This window comes from Peromyscus eremicus, chromosome 13 (assembly GCF_949786415.1).
Source record: "Peromyscus eremicus chromosome 13, PerEre_H2_v1, whole genome shotgun sequence".
Taxonomy (NCBI): domain Eukaryota; kingdom Metazoa; phylum Chordata; class Mammalia; order Rodentia; family Cricetidae; genus Peromyscus; species Peromyscus eremicus.
The window spans coordinates 53,596,914-53,611,171 of record NC_081429.1 but is presented as its reverse complement, the minus strand read 5'-3'; the positions used below and the strand labels follow the sequence as shown (position 1 = coordinate 53,611,171).

General features: G+C 42.3%; 1 protein-coding gene across 1 annotated transcript in view; it reads right to left on the bottom strand.

The window, feature by feature from the left end:
- Positions 1 to 464: 464 nt before the first annotated feature.
- Positions 465 to 14,258, bottom strand: part of Satb2 (SATB homeobox 2) — a 148,917-nt gene continuing 135,123 nt past the window's right edge. Inside the window, exon 10 of the mRNA XM_059278094.1 lies at positions 465 to 1,515. Coding sequence (XP_059134077.1) covers positions 1,030 to 1,515 — 486 coding nt within the window. The 3' untranslated portion in view covers positions 465 to 1,029. The remainder of the gene's footprint in view (positions 1,516 to 14,258) is intronic.

Genomic DNA, 14,258 nt, shown 5'->3' with positions numbered 1-14,258 from the left:
TAACAACAATTTAAAATGAGCAGGCTTAATAATTTTAAGATTTGAAGCCACAAGCAGGTAAATAAACTTCACAATAAAATGTGGCTCATAGCATGAATTCCGTAAGTCCCACGTCAAAATGTCATTTTCCAAGACTGCACTAATGGTCAAGTTCCCTCCGCATTGAACTTGGCTGGGAATTCCACAGAACGCATCTGTCTGCGCTGGATAACGGAATGTGGACGGCGCTGAGTCCTTGTTCTAAAGTGTGCACTATGTCTGTAAGAGCAATTTGTCTTGTAGCGTTTTTAACACGCCCTGATTTCCCCTCACTCACTCTCTTCTGGCCTTCTTTTCTCTCATTTTTTTTTTTTGGCAGTGTTATTTCATTAAATACATACCTCAAAAATTACCCTTTAAGCTGCCAGATAGGAAGCCATAGAATTAAAAAAAAAAAAAACAGGGACAAACACACAAAATAAATAGGAATTCAAAAATAGTCACCCCACCCTGAGAGCAGGCCGCAGTTTCTCAAAAAGCCAAAGCGACTCACTGTGAAGTGGTATTTTTCTTTATACATAAACAAGTCTTTTAAGAACCCATTTCACAGTCTATTCTTTCAGGTTGTAAAGTTCTCTGTCCCATGCGATTTTTAATATATATATGTAAATATAGAGATATATACATATACATATACACACACTCGTAGCTTCCTTCATTTAGGTCGTGGGTCTTTGCGTCCTGGAACTTGCCTGGTGTCTCTTCGGTGAGTCCAAGGAGAATGAAGGCAGAGTCTCCTGTGACTAGAATTACTACGGTCCAGTCAATTGTAAAAGTCTGACACTTAGTGTCTTTGCCAAGGCGGCGCCTGACTCAGAAACACCGAGCTTACTCAGTCTGTAGGCTATCCTGTGCAACAGAGGAATGCCATTAAGGGTAAGAAAAATAAAACAGACATTAAAAACAAAGCCAAGAAGATTTTTTTTTTTTAAGGAAATGAAAACAGAAAGTCCTTGGACCCATGTATTGCTTTGCCTGGTGGAGTTCACATTATCTCTGGTCGGCTTCAGCCGGCGCTGCCTTGCTCTTCTCGGTGGCGGCGGCGGCGGCGGCGGCGGCGTTCTCCTCCTCGGCCTCCACCTTGTACATCTCCTCCGAGCCTTCCTCGCTGTCATTCTCCTCGGACTCGGTCAGCAGCTCTTCGTCCTTATACTCTGCCACGTCCACCGCGGAGCCCAGGTGCTCCTTCAGCTTCCCATGATGCTTCACGTGGTACCTCTGGTTCTGGAAGAACTTGATGATGGTGTGTTTGGGGAGATCCAGCTGGGCTGAGAGTGTGTGGATGGCTTCCTGGTCAGGATAGAGGCCTACGTCATGGATGAAGCTTTGAAGGATGCCCAGGGCTTCTAAGGAGATCTTTGTGCGAGACCGAGGTTTTTTGGCACAACTGTCTTCAGCTGGAGGAGGTGGTGGGGGCGCTTCTTCTCTGGGAGGGGAGCTCTCCTTGGTCGGCTGGGACTGCTGTCGATGAAGAACCTGATAATCAGAAGGGGGAGAAAACTAGTGTGACTGGGATCTTATGTTTGCAAAGCCACCAGACCTCTGCAGCATGTATCACCTCCCACACACTGCATTTAGACTAGTCACTTGTAAAGTCAGATCTTTGGAAAGAAGAATCCGTTTCTGAAGATTTAGACTTTCATCTATAAGTGTGTGATTCATGAGCGTCATTTGGGGCGGGTAGGGTGGCGCAACACGTACACTCCCAGCAGGTAGGAGGCACAGACAGGGGGATTTCCTTGAATTAAGTTCAGTTTGGGCTACACTGCAAGTCTGATGCCGGCACAGACTAGCAAGACCTTGTTTTAAAAACAACAAAAAGGAAAGAAAGAAGAAAAAATCAAACGAATTGCATAAAGCAGCATTGTGATTGTTGGCTGAGGTCATCTGGAGCATGGCTTCAGTGAGGGGCGTGGCTCTGGATCATCTTTAACCACACCGAATAATAGACTAATGACAGAGACACCACAGTTCAACTTTAGACTCTTCTGTTAGGCTGGGCAAGCTGGCAAGTCTTCCAACCGCCATCTCAACATGTGTCAGAGAAGGATTAAGAAAGTGACCACTCTAGATACTAAATGTGTGATGTGTATATGTTACAGTGTTCTGAAAGGAGGGATGGACCTCTTCAGTAAGGGGCTGGTCACTGCTCAGTGCTGCTCAGTGTAAGCCAATGAGCTCAGCTGTACCGGCTAAGACTGGATTTGGCCCAGGAGATCACGGGTAGCCCATTCCTGGCTCAGTGTGCAAACTTTCAGTGAATAGGCTCAGGACTTAGAAGCCCTGGGCATCCTTCAAAGCTTGTCAGTCTCACACTCATCACTCCTCAGGGATTAGAGAGAAATCGATGGTACTGTGAACCAGAAACCACATCCTACGGAGAACTAGGAAGAACTTCATCTTCTTCTAGTTTTTTTGCTCTTTAAATATAATTATTTTAAATATTATATATGTAAATTTTCAAAGTAATTTAAAGATATAACTTCTGTATGCTTTAAATTTTAATTGACTGTTTTAAACACATTTAGATGGGCATTTTACTATCACTATAAGCTAATTAACCCTCTGTTTTGAGAATACTTCCAAATTTCTATTTTTTAATTTTTAATTGCAAGGTTTACTAGCTGGCTGTTAAAATTTAAGTAATATCTCTCTCAACAACAACAACGGAGGAGGAGGAAAAGAGAGAGATCACGAAGAGATGTTTATTCATTTAAACATAAAAGAAACCTAACTCTACCCCGAGCCTCACCGTCAGTATTATCACTGCATGAAATAACTTCCTATTCTAGTACAAACTTTTTAATGCATCAGCGTGTCTATGGAAAGACAGAGACACAAGGAGCCTGTCTGAAGGCCCCTCCTCAGCACTCATCACAGGCCTGGGACAAGACTTCATGAAGACTTGAAGGAAGAATGTCACCCAGTGAGGAGCCTCAGCCATCACTGGCAGCCGACCAGCAGCTGCGGCCATCCCTGCTAAGACACGTGAAGTCATGTACAGAGCTGAGGATCACATTTCCTGTGCTCAGATAGTGCCCAACTTCCTCTCAAGATCCTCTACAATAACAAGGGGAAAGATCTGTGCTATTTTCTCCAGTCCCGGAGGTCTATGATGAAAAGCATACTTTCTCACCAATACGAAAATGGCAGCTTTTTATAGAGTTTAATGAATAGTAGAGGAGATAAAATATGGCAGCAACAGAAAAAGTTTAAGTTTTTTTGAATAACTACCACCAACTGGTAAAAACCAGTGAGAGGCTACGCCTGGTGGCCCACAGCTGTATAAGCTCTTGGGAGACTTTGAGAATAAAGAATCACAAACAGAAGGCCAGCCTGGGCTACATAATGAGACTCCCTCCTGTAGTAAGCTGGTGGCTGATGGCAGAAAGAAATCGAAAACAAAGGACTATAAAACAGTGGACTAGCATCCAAATAGTGTTGACCAATTAAGGCAATGTTCTTAGCATTTTCTTTACCACTTTCAACTAAGAACAAACTCATGTGGTCTGATGTGGTAAGCTGGCATCAGCAAAAAAAAAGTGAGAGTTCTGTTACTCCAACATCCTAATTATCCCCGCCAGGGAAAGGGAGGCTGCATTGTGGGCTCCCACAGCTCTCCGTGGTGGCTTTGATGGCAGGAAGATATGTGCTCAGGGCCCATGATGTGGGCCGTGGGAGCACAGCAGGAAATAAGCCTCTGTGTCAACAGGTGAGGGTCTCAGCGTTTGGTGAAGAAGAAGACTGGAATTAGGGACAGAGCACATTCTAGCAGGACATGTGCTCAAGCATGAGTGGTCCCTATTAGAGCAACCGTGTTAATTGGAAAACAAAAGAGAATTAAAATGCTCCATTTTCTAAATTATGCTTGCCTTCTGTAGTAAAAGTCAGCAGAACGGTTCCATTTAATTGAATAATTAGATTGGTTCTTAAGGGGCTTTCCATTGTGCATTGAGTAGATTTAAAGAGACTTTCCAAAACTATACTTTGAAGTTACTATAATCTTTCTGCATGATAGCATTTGTTCTCCTTAGGCCCTACCAGTTGGGCTACTCCACTTCCCCTCATTTCTTAGAACACAGCACAGTAATACAAATGCACAAAGGAGACAAATATGAAAAACTCAATAACAATAATAACACTAAGTGCTTACCCAGTGCTTATTTGGTTACAGGCAGTTCTAAAACAGATAAGTTAAACTGTAATCCTACAGTTCCTCGTGAAGGAGTGATCTGGACCAGGAACCTACCGGAAACATGCTGCATCATAGGATACCCTCTAAACTGGACATCAGGACAGGGAAATGCCAGGCTGAGGACAATGGGCTCCCATGGGACATTGCCCATCACAGAACAGAAAGATGTTTCTACAAAGAAATGCTAGTGACAAGAATTCCTCATAAAGTGAAATGCAGCTGCTGGGCATGACAACACAGGCATGAAATAAGTTACGGATCAATCCTAACATCTAACAGACATGGAAACAAAGGTCAAAATACAGAAGACAGGATGGACATCTCTAAAGCTGCCCAGCGGGCCAAGTCTCTTGCTTCTGCTCTGCTCCTTGCCATTGGCTGCCTGCCTCCCACCCACAGCATGGATGACAACATCTGGGACAGAATGATCTCCCAGTTGTCTATCCCAAATCTCTTTACTTTTCCAAAACGTTCTACCTCCTCTAGACAAAGAGCTGCCGTCTCTAGATGGTTTCTAGCAAAAGAGCCACATAATGTCCCATCTATCCAAAGTCCATGAAATCTTCCTGGGTGCGGCTTTCCTTGATGAAGACAGTGCGTGCCTGGAGCACACAGGAAGTAGAGCTCCACACCTCCAAGATGGTCTCACTTACAGGATGGTGCTCACCAAGGGGAAACTCAATCCAAGACTCTAAATTCTTCTCTTCTAAAGGTTAGCAGCAACTCTCTCTCTGTCTCTGTCTCCGTCTCTCTGTCTCTCTCTTCTCTCATCTCTCTCCTCCTCTCTGTCTCTCTCTCTTCTCTCTGTCTCTGTCTCTCTCTCTTCTCTCTGTCTCTCTCTTCTCTCTGTCTCTCTGTCTCTGTCTCTCTTCTCTCTGTCTCTCTCTTCTCTCTGTCTCTCTGTCTCTCTGTCTCTGTCTCTCTCTCTTCTGTCTCTCTGTCTCTCTGTCTCTGTCTCTCTCTCTCTTCTCTCTGTCTCTCTCTTCTCTCTCTGTCTTTCACCCCTCTCCTCTCTCTTCTTCTCTCTCTCTCTCTCTTTTCCCTCTGTCTCCCACAAATAATTTCAGCTTCCTTCTTTCTCACAGGACAGGTTTATAAACTCACTTCAGTGAGTCTTAATTTTCCTGCCTGAATTTCTCACAGCATGCTATCTGTTCCCTTTTAGTAAGTAGAATGAGTCAAGGTTAGTCTGTGTCTCCATCAAGTACCATGAGAGTCACTTCACTGATTTTTGGTGAACACCCTCGCAAGCTATTTAATTCCTGAGTTTACTGGGCAGTTCATGCATTTATTTATGGATGGCTAGGTTTGGCTAGGTTTGTTTTTAATTTTTTGAGATTTTAATTATATCAGTTTCCTCTTCCTTCTCTTCCTCTCTCCTCTTTTATTCCTGTTTCGCTCTTCAAATTCATGGCCGCTTATTCTTGAATGTGTGTGTGTGTGTGTGTGTGTGTGTGTGTGTGTGTGAGAGAGAGAGAGAGAGAGAGAGAGAGAGAGAGAGAGAGAGAGAGAGAGAGAGAGAGAGAGAGACAGAAACACAGAGAGAGAGAGAGAGAGAGAGAGAGAGAGAGAGAGAGAGAGAGAGAGAATGTGCATATTCTCACATACATACAGTCTGTTCAACCTGTATACTATTATTTGTGTGCATGTTTTTGGGGCTGACCATTTAATATTGGGGTGCTCTTCCATAGGCAAAACTAGTTCTCTCTCTCTCTCTCTCTCTCTCTCTCTCTCTCTCTCTCTCTCTCTCTCTCTCTCTCATCCCTTAGTTGCCTTTAGTTCTTTGTGTAGGAGTGAGGCCCCAGGAGCTTTCCCCCTTCCAAGTTGGCATAACATCCTTGTTCTGGCTAGTTTTTAAAAACTATAGTCACATAAAACCTACAATAACACACACAGAGATGTACTATCTAATGCCAAAAAGAATACTGTGCCCTCCAGAAGATACGCCATAGGAGTTTCAGTCATAAAATCCCCAAACTAGAAAGAATGCAAGCGTCCCCAGTGGTAGAATGCATAAACCAGAGTATACTCACTAACAGAGAAGCTGGGCTGATTAGCCCACTGTGGGGAACTACCACAGACTTACTGTTCAATGACAGGAGTCAGATGTGAAAGTCTAACCGTTTCAAGAGTCTACTTATGGGAAAGGCTCACTGAGGAAGCAGTGTAGGCACAAGGTCTGAAGGAATCGAGGGCCACACATGAAAAGTGCTCCAGACAGGGCAAGCAAGCAAAAAGGTTTGAAGGAAAGGACAAGCATGCAGCATCTGCAAAACAAGCCAGCCCATTGGAGCTGTGCTCTCCAACGCAGCAGCCATGGCTGCATGCAGCCTTTTACATTTATTTCATGAGTGTGCAAATGTGTGAGCATGTGTGTGGAGGTCTCTCAGCCTTGGGTATCTATCCCAGGCATAGTCTACTCCCCCCCACCACAACTCCCCCACCCCCTTTTTAAGACAGGGTCTCTCATAGGTCTGGAATTCACCAAGGAGGCTAGACTGGCTGATCAGCAAGTTCCAGGAATTCTCCTGTCTCAGCCCCTTCAGTGCTGAGATTACAAGCACACCACCATGGATATGAACCCATGTCCTAGTACATGTGTGGCAAACACTTCAACAAATGAGCTCTCTCTCCAGACCTCCCTTTACACTTAAAGTAATCAAACATGAAAAAGAAAACCTCGGTTCTTCAATCACATTAGCCACTTCTCAAGAGCTTGGATGGGTCCTGAGTATATCAAGAAGGGCAGCATAGGCACAAGGCACTTCCACACTCACAGAAAGTACTGGTGGACAGCCTTGTGCCAACAAGCAGCGAGAATGAAGAGAGATGGAGCCAGGAATGGAGCAGGGAGGGCTTGGCATCCTATCATCAGGGGGATGCAGTACCTTAAGAGGCCTGTGATCACATCATCTACTCCAGCCAAAACCAGAGCTCCAGCTGTAAAGCACTACTCTTATAAGACAGAAGAGCAAATACCCGTACGCCCATACACTAAATCCAAAATATTCAGCTTATCATGTGTTACTGGATCCCCATCAAAGTATCCCAAACAGGAACATTAGTGTAAAATAGCCAGAAATGTCCTCAAAGGAATAGTATTTACATTTAATGGATGGCTGCCTTCTTCATCTTGGGCACTTACCACACCTAAAAGGAACTGTGTTTAAAATAATTAGCCTTGAGTTGACAGAGAAAAAAAATACATCCCTTCAACAAATACTTATGGGGTATCTACAACAATTAGACTTATTAATTCAGATGGCTTTTAAATAAGAAGTTCTATATCCAACTATTAAGGGTTGGTGAATAAGTAAGCTATGGGTTGAACATAAGTGAATTGGAAGTTCAAAGCCTGATAAGTTCCTTTTTATTTATTTTCTGAAATCTCGCTGGGCTGAAACATGACAATATGTACATGAATGGACATGAAAATAATGATGCAGGAAGAAATGTTGTAAATATATTTGAAAGGGATGCCCACTTCCCAATAAAGCCGTAAAGCTCCTTGACCAGTTACAAAGCACAGTCACAATATAGACACATGTTGCCTCTCTGCCTTAAAGCTAAATACTTGGAAACCAGAAGGACCTCACGGTACCATGACAAAAGCCGACAGAGAGAGATAAAGCGCTCCTCTTAAAGCTCTCCACGTTCAAATAGATTTTGAAGGCCTCAATGAAAACCAGCTGGGAGCCATGTGTAAAATATAATGGTTCTTGCCTGCAGGAAAGGAAGTAAGATCTTGAATGATTAAGTTTAGGAAAGTATATAATTCACTGTATCATTATGGGGTGAACTGGATTACTTATAATAAGCCAAGACTTTGTGGTCGTTTTTATATAGAGAAAATGAGAAATTATTAAGGAGGTGACAGGAGAGGACGAGGGAAGCATGGTAACAGGTTAAACAGCTTCTCAGGTGGCCGCATGTGGCTCTCCAGGACAAGATTCACCCACAGCAGTGAGCCTCGCTCAGAGCATAGGGCACGGCCGCACAAGATGGCAACATGGACAAGATGCCTTTTGTCCACATCTATTTGGTGTTAAAGTCAAGATATCTTTTATTCCCTTTACCACTTCTATGTCAATAACACATGAAATACCTGATCGAAAAAAGAATAATTCTTGCATCAAAAAGTCACAAGAGAAGTACATTTACCAACAAGAACAATTGGTTGCAAGTCCTCCGGCATAAATCCACTGAAGCATACCCAATAGAAGAATGGTTGCACGCTATTGTTTTTAACCGTTACTATATATAAAATGTCATATAATTGAGGTTTCAGCAAACTTAGTGGCAAGTTTCCCTCCACCTCATCAAAACCAGTAGTAGAGACCATTAATTTTAGTTCAAAAATTCAGCAAGGGAACCACCTAACATGGATGATTATAAAAAGCAGGAATTAACTATTACATTTGTAGCTCACCCACTGGGTCCCAGACCATGGCATGTCTCCTGCCTAGTTCCCAGTGAGTGCTCAGGACTTCTTGGCTGTGGTGCTCTGAGCCAATCCCACAGCCTCTGGTCTTTACCTCTAGCTTTGCTGTGATCTTGCTGCACACCAGCTATTCTTCCTAAGTAAAACTACATGTAGTAAGTAAAAGCTCTGTCACCACACACAGGGATTTGCTTCTAGTGCTTACTTGAGAACAGAACTATATACATTAATTTTGTTGTGATTTCTCTGTTCTCAAAGAGTTCTAGAGTATTAGATAACTCATAAGAGACAACTGTGCAGCAGACAGAAGTTTTGGGGTTGTAAAATTCTGGTTTCAAGGCTACTCCAACAAGTACCACTGTTTAGTAGCCTTGAACTCTTGGGCAAGCTGCTCTCTGAGCCTTTGTGTTTGACACCCTGGAAGAACTTTTTTTGCAGTATTAAGAAGGAAGATTAAGTGAGACCATACATATTAAGTACTTGGCAGAGGTCTGATGATAAATAAAGCATTTATAATGAGCAGTCTTCATTTTAAAGGATTTATTATTATAAACTATGTGCATCTGTCTATGGGAGCATGTGAATACAGGGTAACCCCTGGAGCTGGAGTTACAGGCAGTTATGAGCTGGCCATAACTGGGAGTGTTGGGAATCAAATTTGGGTCATCTGGAAAAGCAGTATGTGCTCTTTACTGCTAAGCCATCTCTCTAGCTCCAAGCAATTTTCATTTTTAAAATGTGAAAAAGACTTAAAGATCAATACTAAATTCCTCATGCATTTTTCTAGCAATGTGCTTATTATTAAAAACAACAACAATATCAATAACTAGCCCTTTTGCCTTAAGGTTATGGATGGACAGACATGCTAGCAACTTCTCTTCCTTCTTTCATCACAGACTTCACAAATATGTGCTCTTACCAGGGTACCTGGCACATGAAAGCTGCCTCTGGAGTATTTGCCACACAGAACTGAACTTTGTAATCCCATCTGAAAGGTACCTTTCATACATAAACGGTATCGTCCACATGCGTAAGTCATGCGGATTGCCAGAGAGCTCTTCCTCATTAGTGACTTTCAAAGCAAGAGCCATGGACCTCTGTATTAGGACACCCATGACATCAAACTACGGAGATGCTACTAACTGGCTCATGGCTTGGATTGCACTAAAAGTTCCACAAAAGTACAGATGGGGCAATGTGGCCTGTGGTCGTCAAGGCGGAGGCATCAATCTGAACCCACAGCAGCCTCCAGCTCACGTTTGCCAGCTCATGGTGGAAATGATGGCACCGCTTTTGTGTGAGAATATTCTTGGTTAAGTAATAAAACTTTATTAATTACTAAATCTCAACACATGAGCACATGTGTTCCTCAGTGTTCTATGTAAGGAAATAAGAACAGTGGCATGACGCTCTTCTGTGACGTAACGGTCACATGGTAGTCTTGAAGACTTTGCTCACGCTTACTCTCAAAGGGGAATGCTTCGGTTACAGTTGTTTGCACTGGGACTGAGAAGCTCTCTGCCATGGAATATCATCTTATTTGAAGGAACAACTAATAGTAACCCTGTGACTGTTCAGATTTGGGTAGATCGCTCCTTAAAAATTGAAGTTAGGGGCTAGGGAAATGGCTTAGTGGGTAAACTGTTTGCTGTACAAGTTGAGGACTGAGTTCAGATCCCCAGCACCCAAGTAAAAACCAGGTGTGGTGGCATCTGGCAGGAGGCCCAGCAGCACTAGGTGGTTGGGACTGGGGGTTCTCAGGAGCTTGCTAACCAGGTAGTCCAGTGGGAACAGTGGCTTCAGCGAGAGACTCTGTCTCAAAAAACTAAAGTGGATCTGGCTTCATGTCTTTAATCCCAGCACTTGGGAAGCAGAAGCAAGCAGATCTCTGTGAGTTCAAGGCTAGCCTGGTCTACAAAGTAAGTTCCAGCCAACCAGGCCTCTTATGTAGAGAGACTGTCTGGAGGTCAGGGAACATCCAATGTTAACTAGCCTTTCCCTGTGCATGAGCACACACACACACACACACACACACACACACACACACACACACACACGTACACGTACACGTACTGCACACATACGTGCACATACACATAAACACAGAGAATGACACCAAGTGTGTCACTAAGTAAAATATCTGACAGTATTTACTTTTGATGTGACCTTTTAGGTAAAAATTAGAATTCTGAAAACCAAAAGTGCCACAATAAGCTTATCAACATCCTAATACATAAAAAGCTTCCTAATGATGATTGGTGGTAGTTTAAAAGATGCTTTTTTTGTGGGGGTATCTGTGGATTTCTGTGGGCCTCTCTAGCACTTTGTTTCTTCCTATTCTCATGTGGTCTTCATTTACCATGGTCTCCTATTCCTTGTTCTCCCTCTCTGATTTTGATCCAGCTGGGATCTCCCACTCACCCAAGCTCTCTTTCCCTCGACCCTCGCCCTTCACTACCCCCACTCATGTCCAGGCTGTTCATGTAGATCTCATTCCATTTCTCTGTCGTTGGGCGATCCTGTGTCTTTCTTGGGGTCCTGTTTTCCAGGTAGCCTGCCTGGTGATGTGAGTAGCAGTCCAGTCATCCTTGTTCCACATCTAGTATCCTGTTATGAGTGAGTACATACCATGTTTGTCTTTCTGAGTCTGGGATACCTCACTCAGGATGATTTTTTCTAGATCCATCCATTTGATACCCCCACAACAGACTTCTGGCAATGGTCGAGAGACAATCCGAACTGACCTACTCTGGTGATGGGATGGCCAAACACCCTAATTGTCGTGCTAGAAACCTCATCCAACTACTGATGGATCTGGAGGCAGAGATCCATGACTAGGCCCCAGGTGGATCTCTGGGAGTCCAATTAGCGAGAATGAGGAGGGTTTATATGAGAGAGAATTGTTGAGACCAAGGTCGGATAAAGCACAGAGACAAATAGCCAAACAAACGGAAACACATGAAATATGAACCAATGGCTGAGGGGTCACCAACTGGATCAGGCCCTCTGAGTGGGTGAGACAGTTGATTGGCCTGATCTGTTTGGGAGGCATCCAGGCAGTGGGACCGGGTCCTGTGCTCATTGCATGAGTTGGCTGTTTGAAACCTGGGGCCTATGCAGGGTCCCTTGGCTCAGCATGGGAGGAGGGGACTGGACCTACCTGGACTGAGTCCACCAGGTTGATCTCAGTCTGTGGGGAAGGCTTTGCCCTGGAGGAGATTGGAATGGGGGGCGGGCTGGGGGGAAGGTGAGGGGGGCGGGAGGGGGGAGAACAAGGGAATCTGTGGCTGATATGTAGAACTGAATTGTATTGCAAAATAAAAATTAAAAAAAAAAAAAAAAAAAAAAAGATGCTTTTTTTTTTTTTTTTTCTGAGATAGGGTTTCTCTGTGTAGTTTTGGTGCCTGCCCTGGATCTCACTCTGTAGACCAGGCTGGCCTCGAACTCACAGAGATCTGCCTGCCTCTGCCTCCCGAGTGCTGGATTAAAGGTGTGCACCACTGAGCCCGGCTAAAAAGAGGCTTTTTAAAAATGTTATATAAGATCTACGTAAATGAACAAACTAATATGTTCCAAGTGGCTAATACATAATGCTACAAAGTTATAAAATAGTAAAGAATACACTCAAAGTTAAATAAAGATCAATGAATAAAGTTAAAAAATAAAATATTCACCAATATGTTAAGTCAATTCCATTTTGCAAATAACCTTCAAAATACCATCACTTTCAAAGTCTTGCTAAAGTATCAAAGAAGAATTTCACAATTATCTAGAATTATTTGTTGAAATATTTCTTGCTATTCTAATTACACATCTTTCTGAAGCATGATTTTCTTTATCAGACTTCAACCACATATTGCATTAATCGCAGAAGCAATTATGAAACTCTAATTGCCTTGTATTAAAGTAGACATTAAAATATCTTCAAATGTATATAAAAGGCTGGTATATTAGGTTTTAGTGATATATTTTCATAAAACATATCCTTTACATTTTACATATATATCATGTATAATTATTTAAAACTTAGCAAACAATTTTTTAAAAGTTAATCACTAATAGGGTGATATTGATATACATGACAAATTACTGGGGTCATCAATTACAAAAATGGAAGTGGGCTGCAGGACCAGAGAGTTCGAAAACTTCCATACTACTCGAATCACACTTGAGACATAGCGTTGCCCTCCCTAATGATCATCAAGCTCTTTACTAGAAAATTCAAAATAGATTCTTCAGTTGAAAGCATCCTTGCTTGAGTCAAATCATCTAAGGCCCCGGAGCAGGGATATAGGGAAATTACACACATCATGATTTGCCTCTTGACTTTATCACTCAGAGACATTTTCACAGGCAAAACATATTCTTAGACACAACTGAACACTATTTTTAACTTCAAATGATGTTACTTGAGTTGGCTCTTACGGCTGTAATTTCACATCCTAACATTATAAGGCTGCTTAAAAACTACGGTTTTAGTTCTGTTGCTTTTGGGGGAATTAGACAGTATCCTAAGGTCAAAACTCAGGAAACACGTTATTAAAAAAGAGTATCCATGAAGGGATGACAAAGTGCAGGCTACAGGTGTTAGATTACATTTTGACTCCAGGCGGGTTTAATATAAGTTGGTTTTCTTTTTACAATTGCTCTTAGCACATGTAGCTATCAGAAGGGGATTTAAAAAAATAAGTAAGAAAGGAAGAAAAAAGAAGAGTGGAGCTCATAAAAGAAGACCATGTCAAAAGAAATCAATACGAACAAGCAAAATGATAGGAAGTCTAACATGGAAATCCGTGTTCAATATCCTCGAGCCTTACTCAGGGTTTCCTGTAATATTGTAACCAAGTTACTATGGGAAGACTGTGAATGTTTTTAATGCAGCTTAATAATTGTTTCTCAAAATAAACACTTTGGTCAAAGATAAAAGCATAACAACACTGTGACACAATAATCTGTTAAAATAAACTCGGGTGTTGGAGGAAACATGGATCTTAAAACAGCCTTCGGCTTATATCATTTCCTCTTCAGTAATAAATTGAGAACAACTAGACCAACAACTTGGTATAGTCTGGGCTAAAACACGTATGTTGCAGTTATTAATAATGATTTTAAGAATGGCCAGAATCTGTGACTATTCAAGAGGCAGTCCAGTGACTACCTCCTTCATACAATTGGATGAGCTGATACAGTAAAAAATAGCAAGGTTGAGATGAATAATCATATTTCAATTAAATGGCCACCAAGTGTTGAGATCGGGCCATGTCTCCCTCTAGGCTACTCCATATTGTATAAAACAGTGAGTTTGATTTTGTTTTATTTTTCAGGCTCTTCCTTGCCCTAGGAGATTCCATTTCACAAATGGCTTTGACTCCATTTTGAGAGAAAGGGTTGACTGAAGCCTCTCTTTAATTTGTATTCATTTTGTAAATGCAAATAGGTCTACAGATATAGTTACTGTGTGCTATGGAATAAGAGTTAATATGAGTAATTATAATTGGAGTAATTATTTTTAAAAAACCTGCATTCACCCCAGCCAAGATATTCAAGTCAGCAGGATTATATGACAAATTGCTGTTGTTGAAC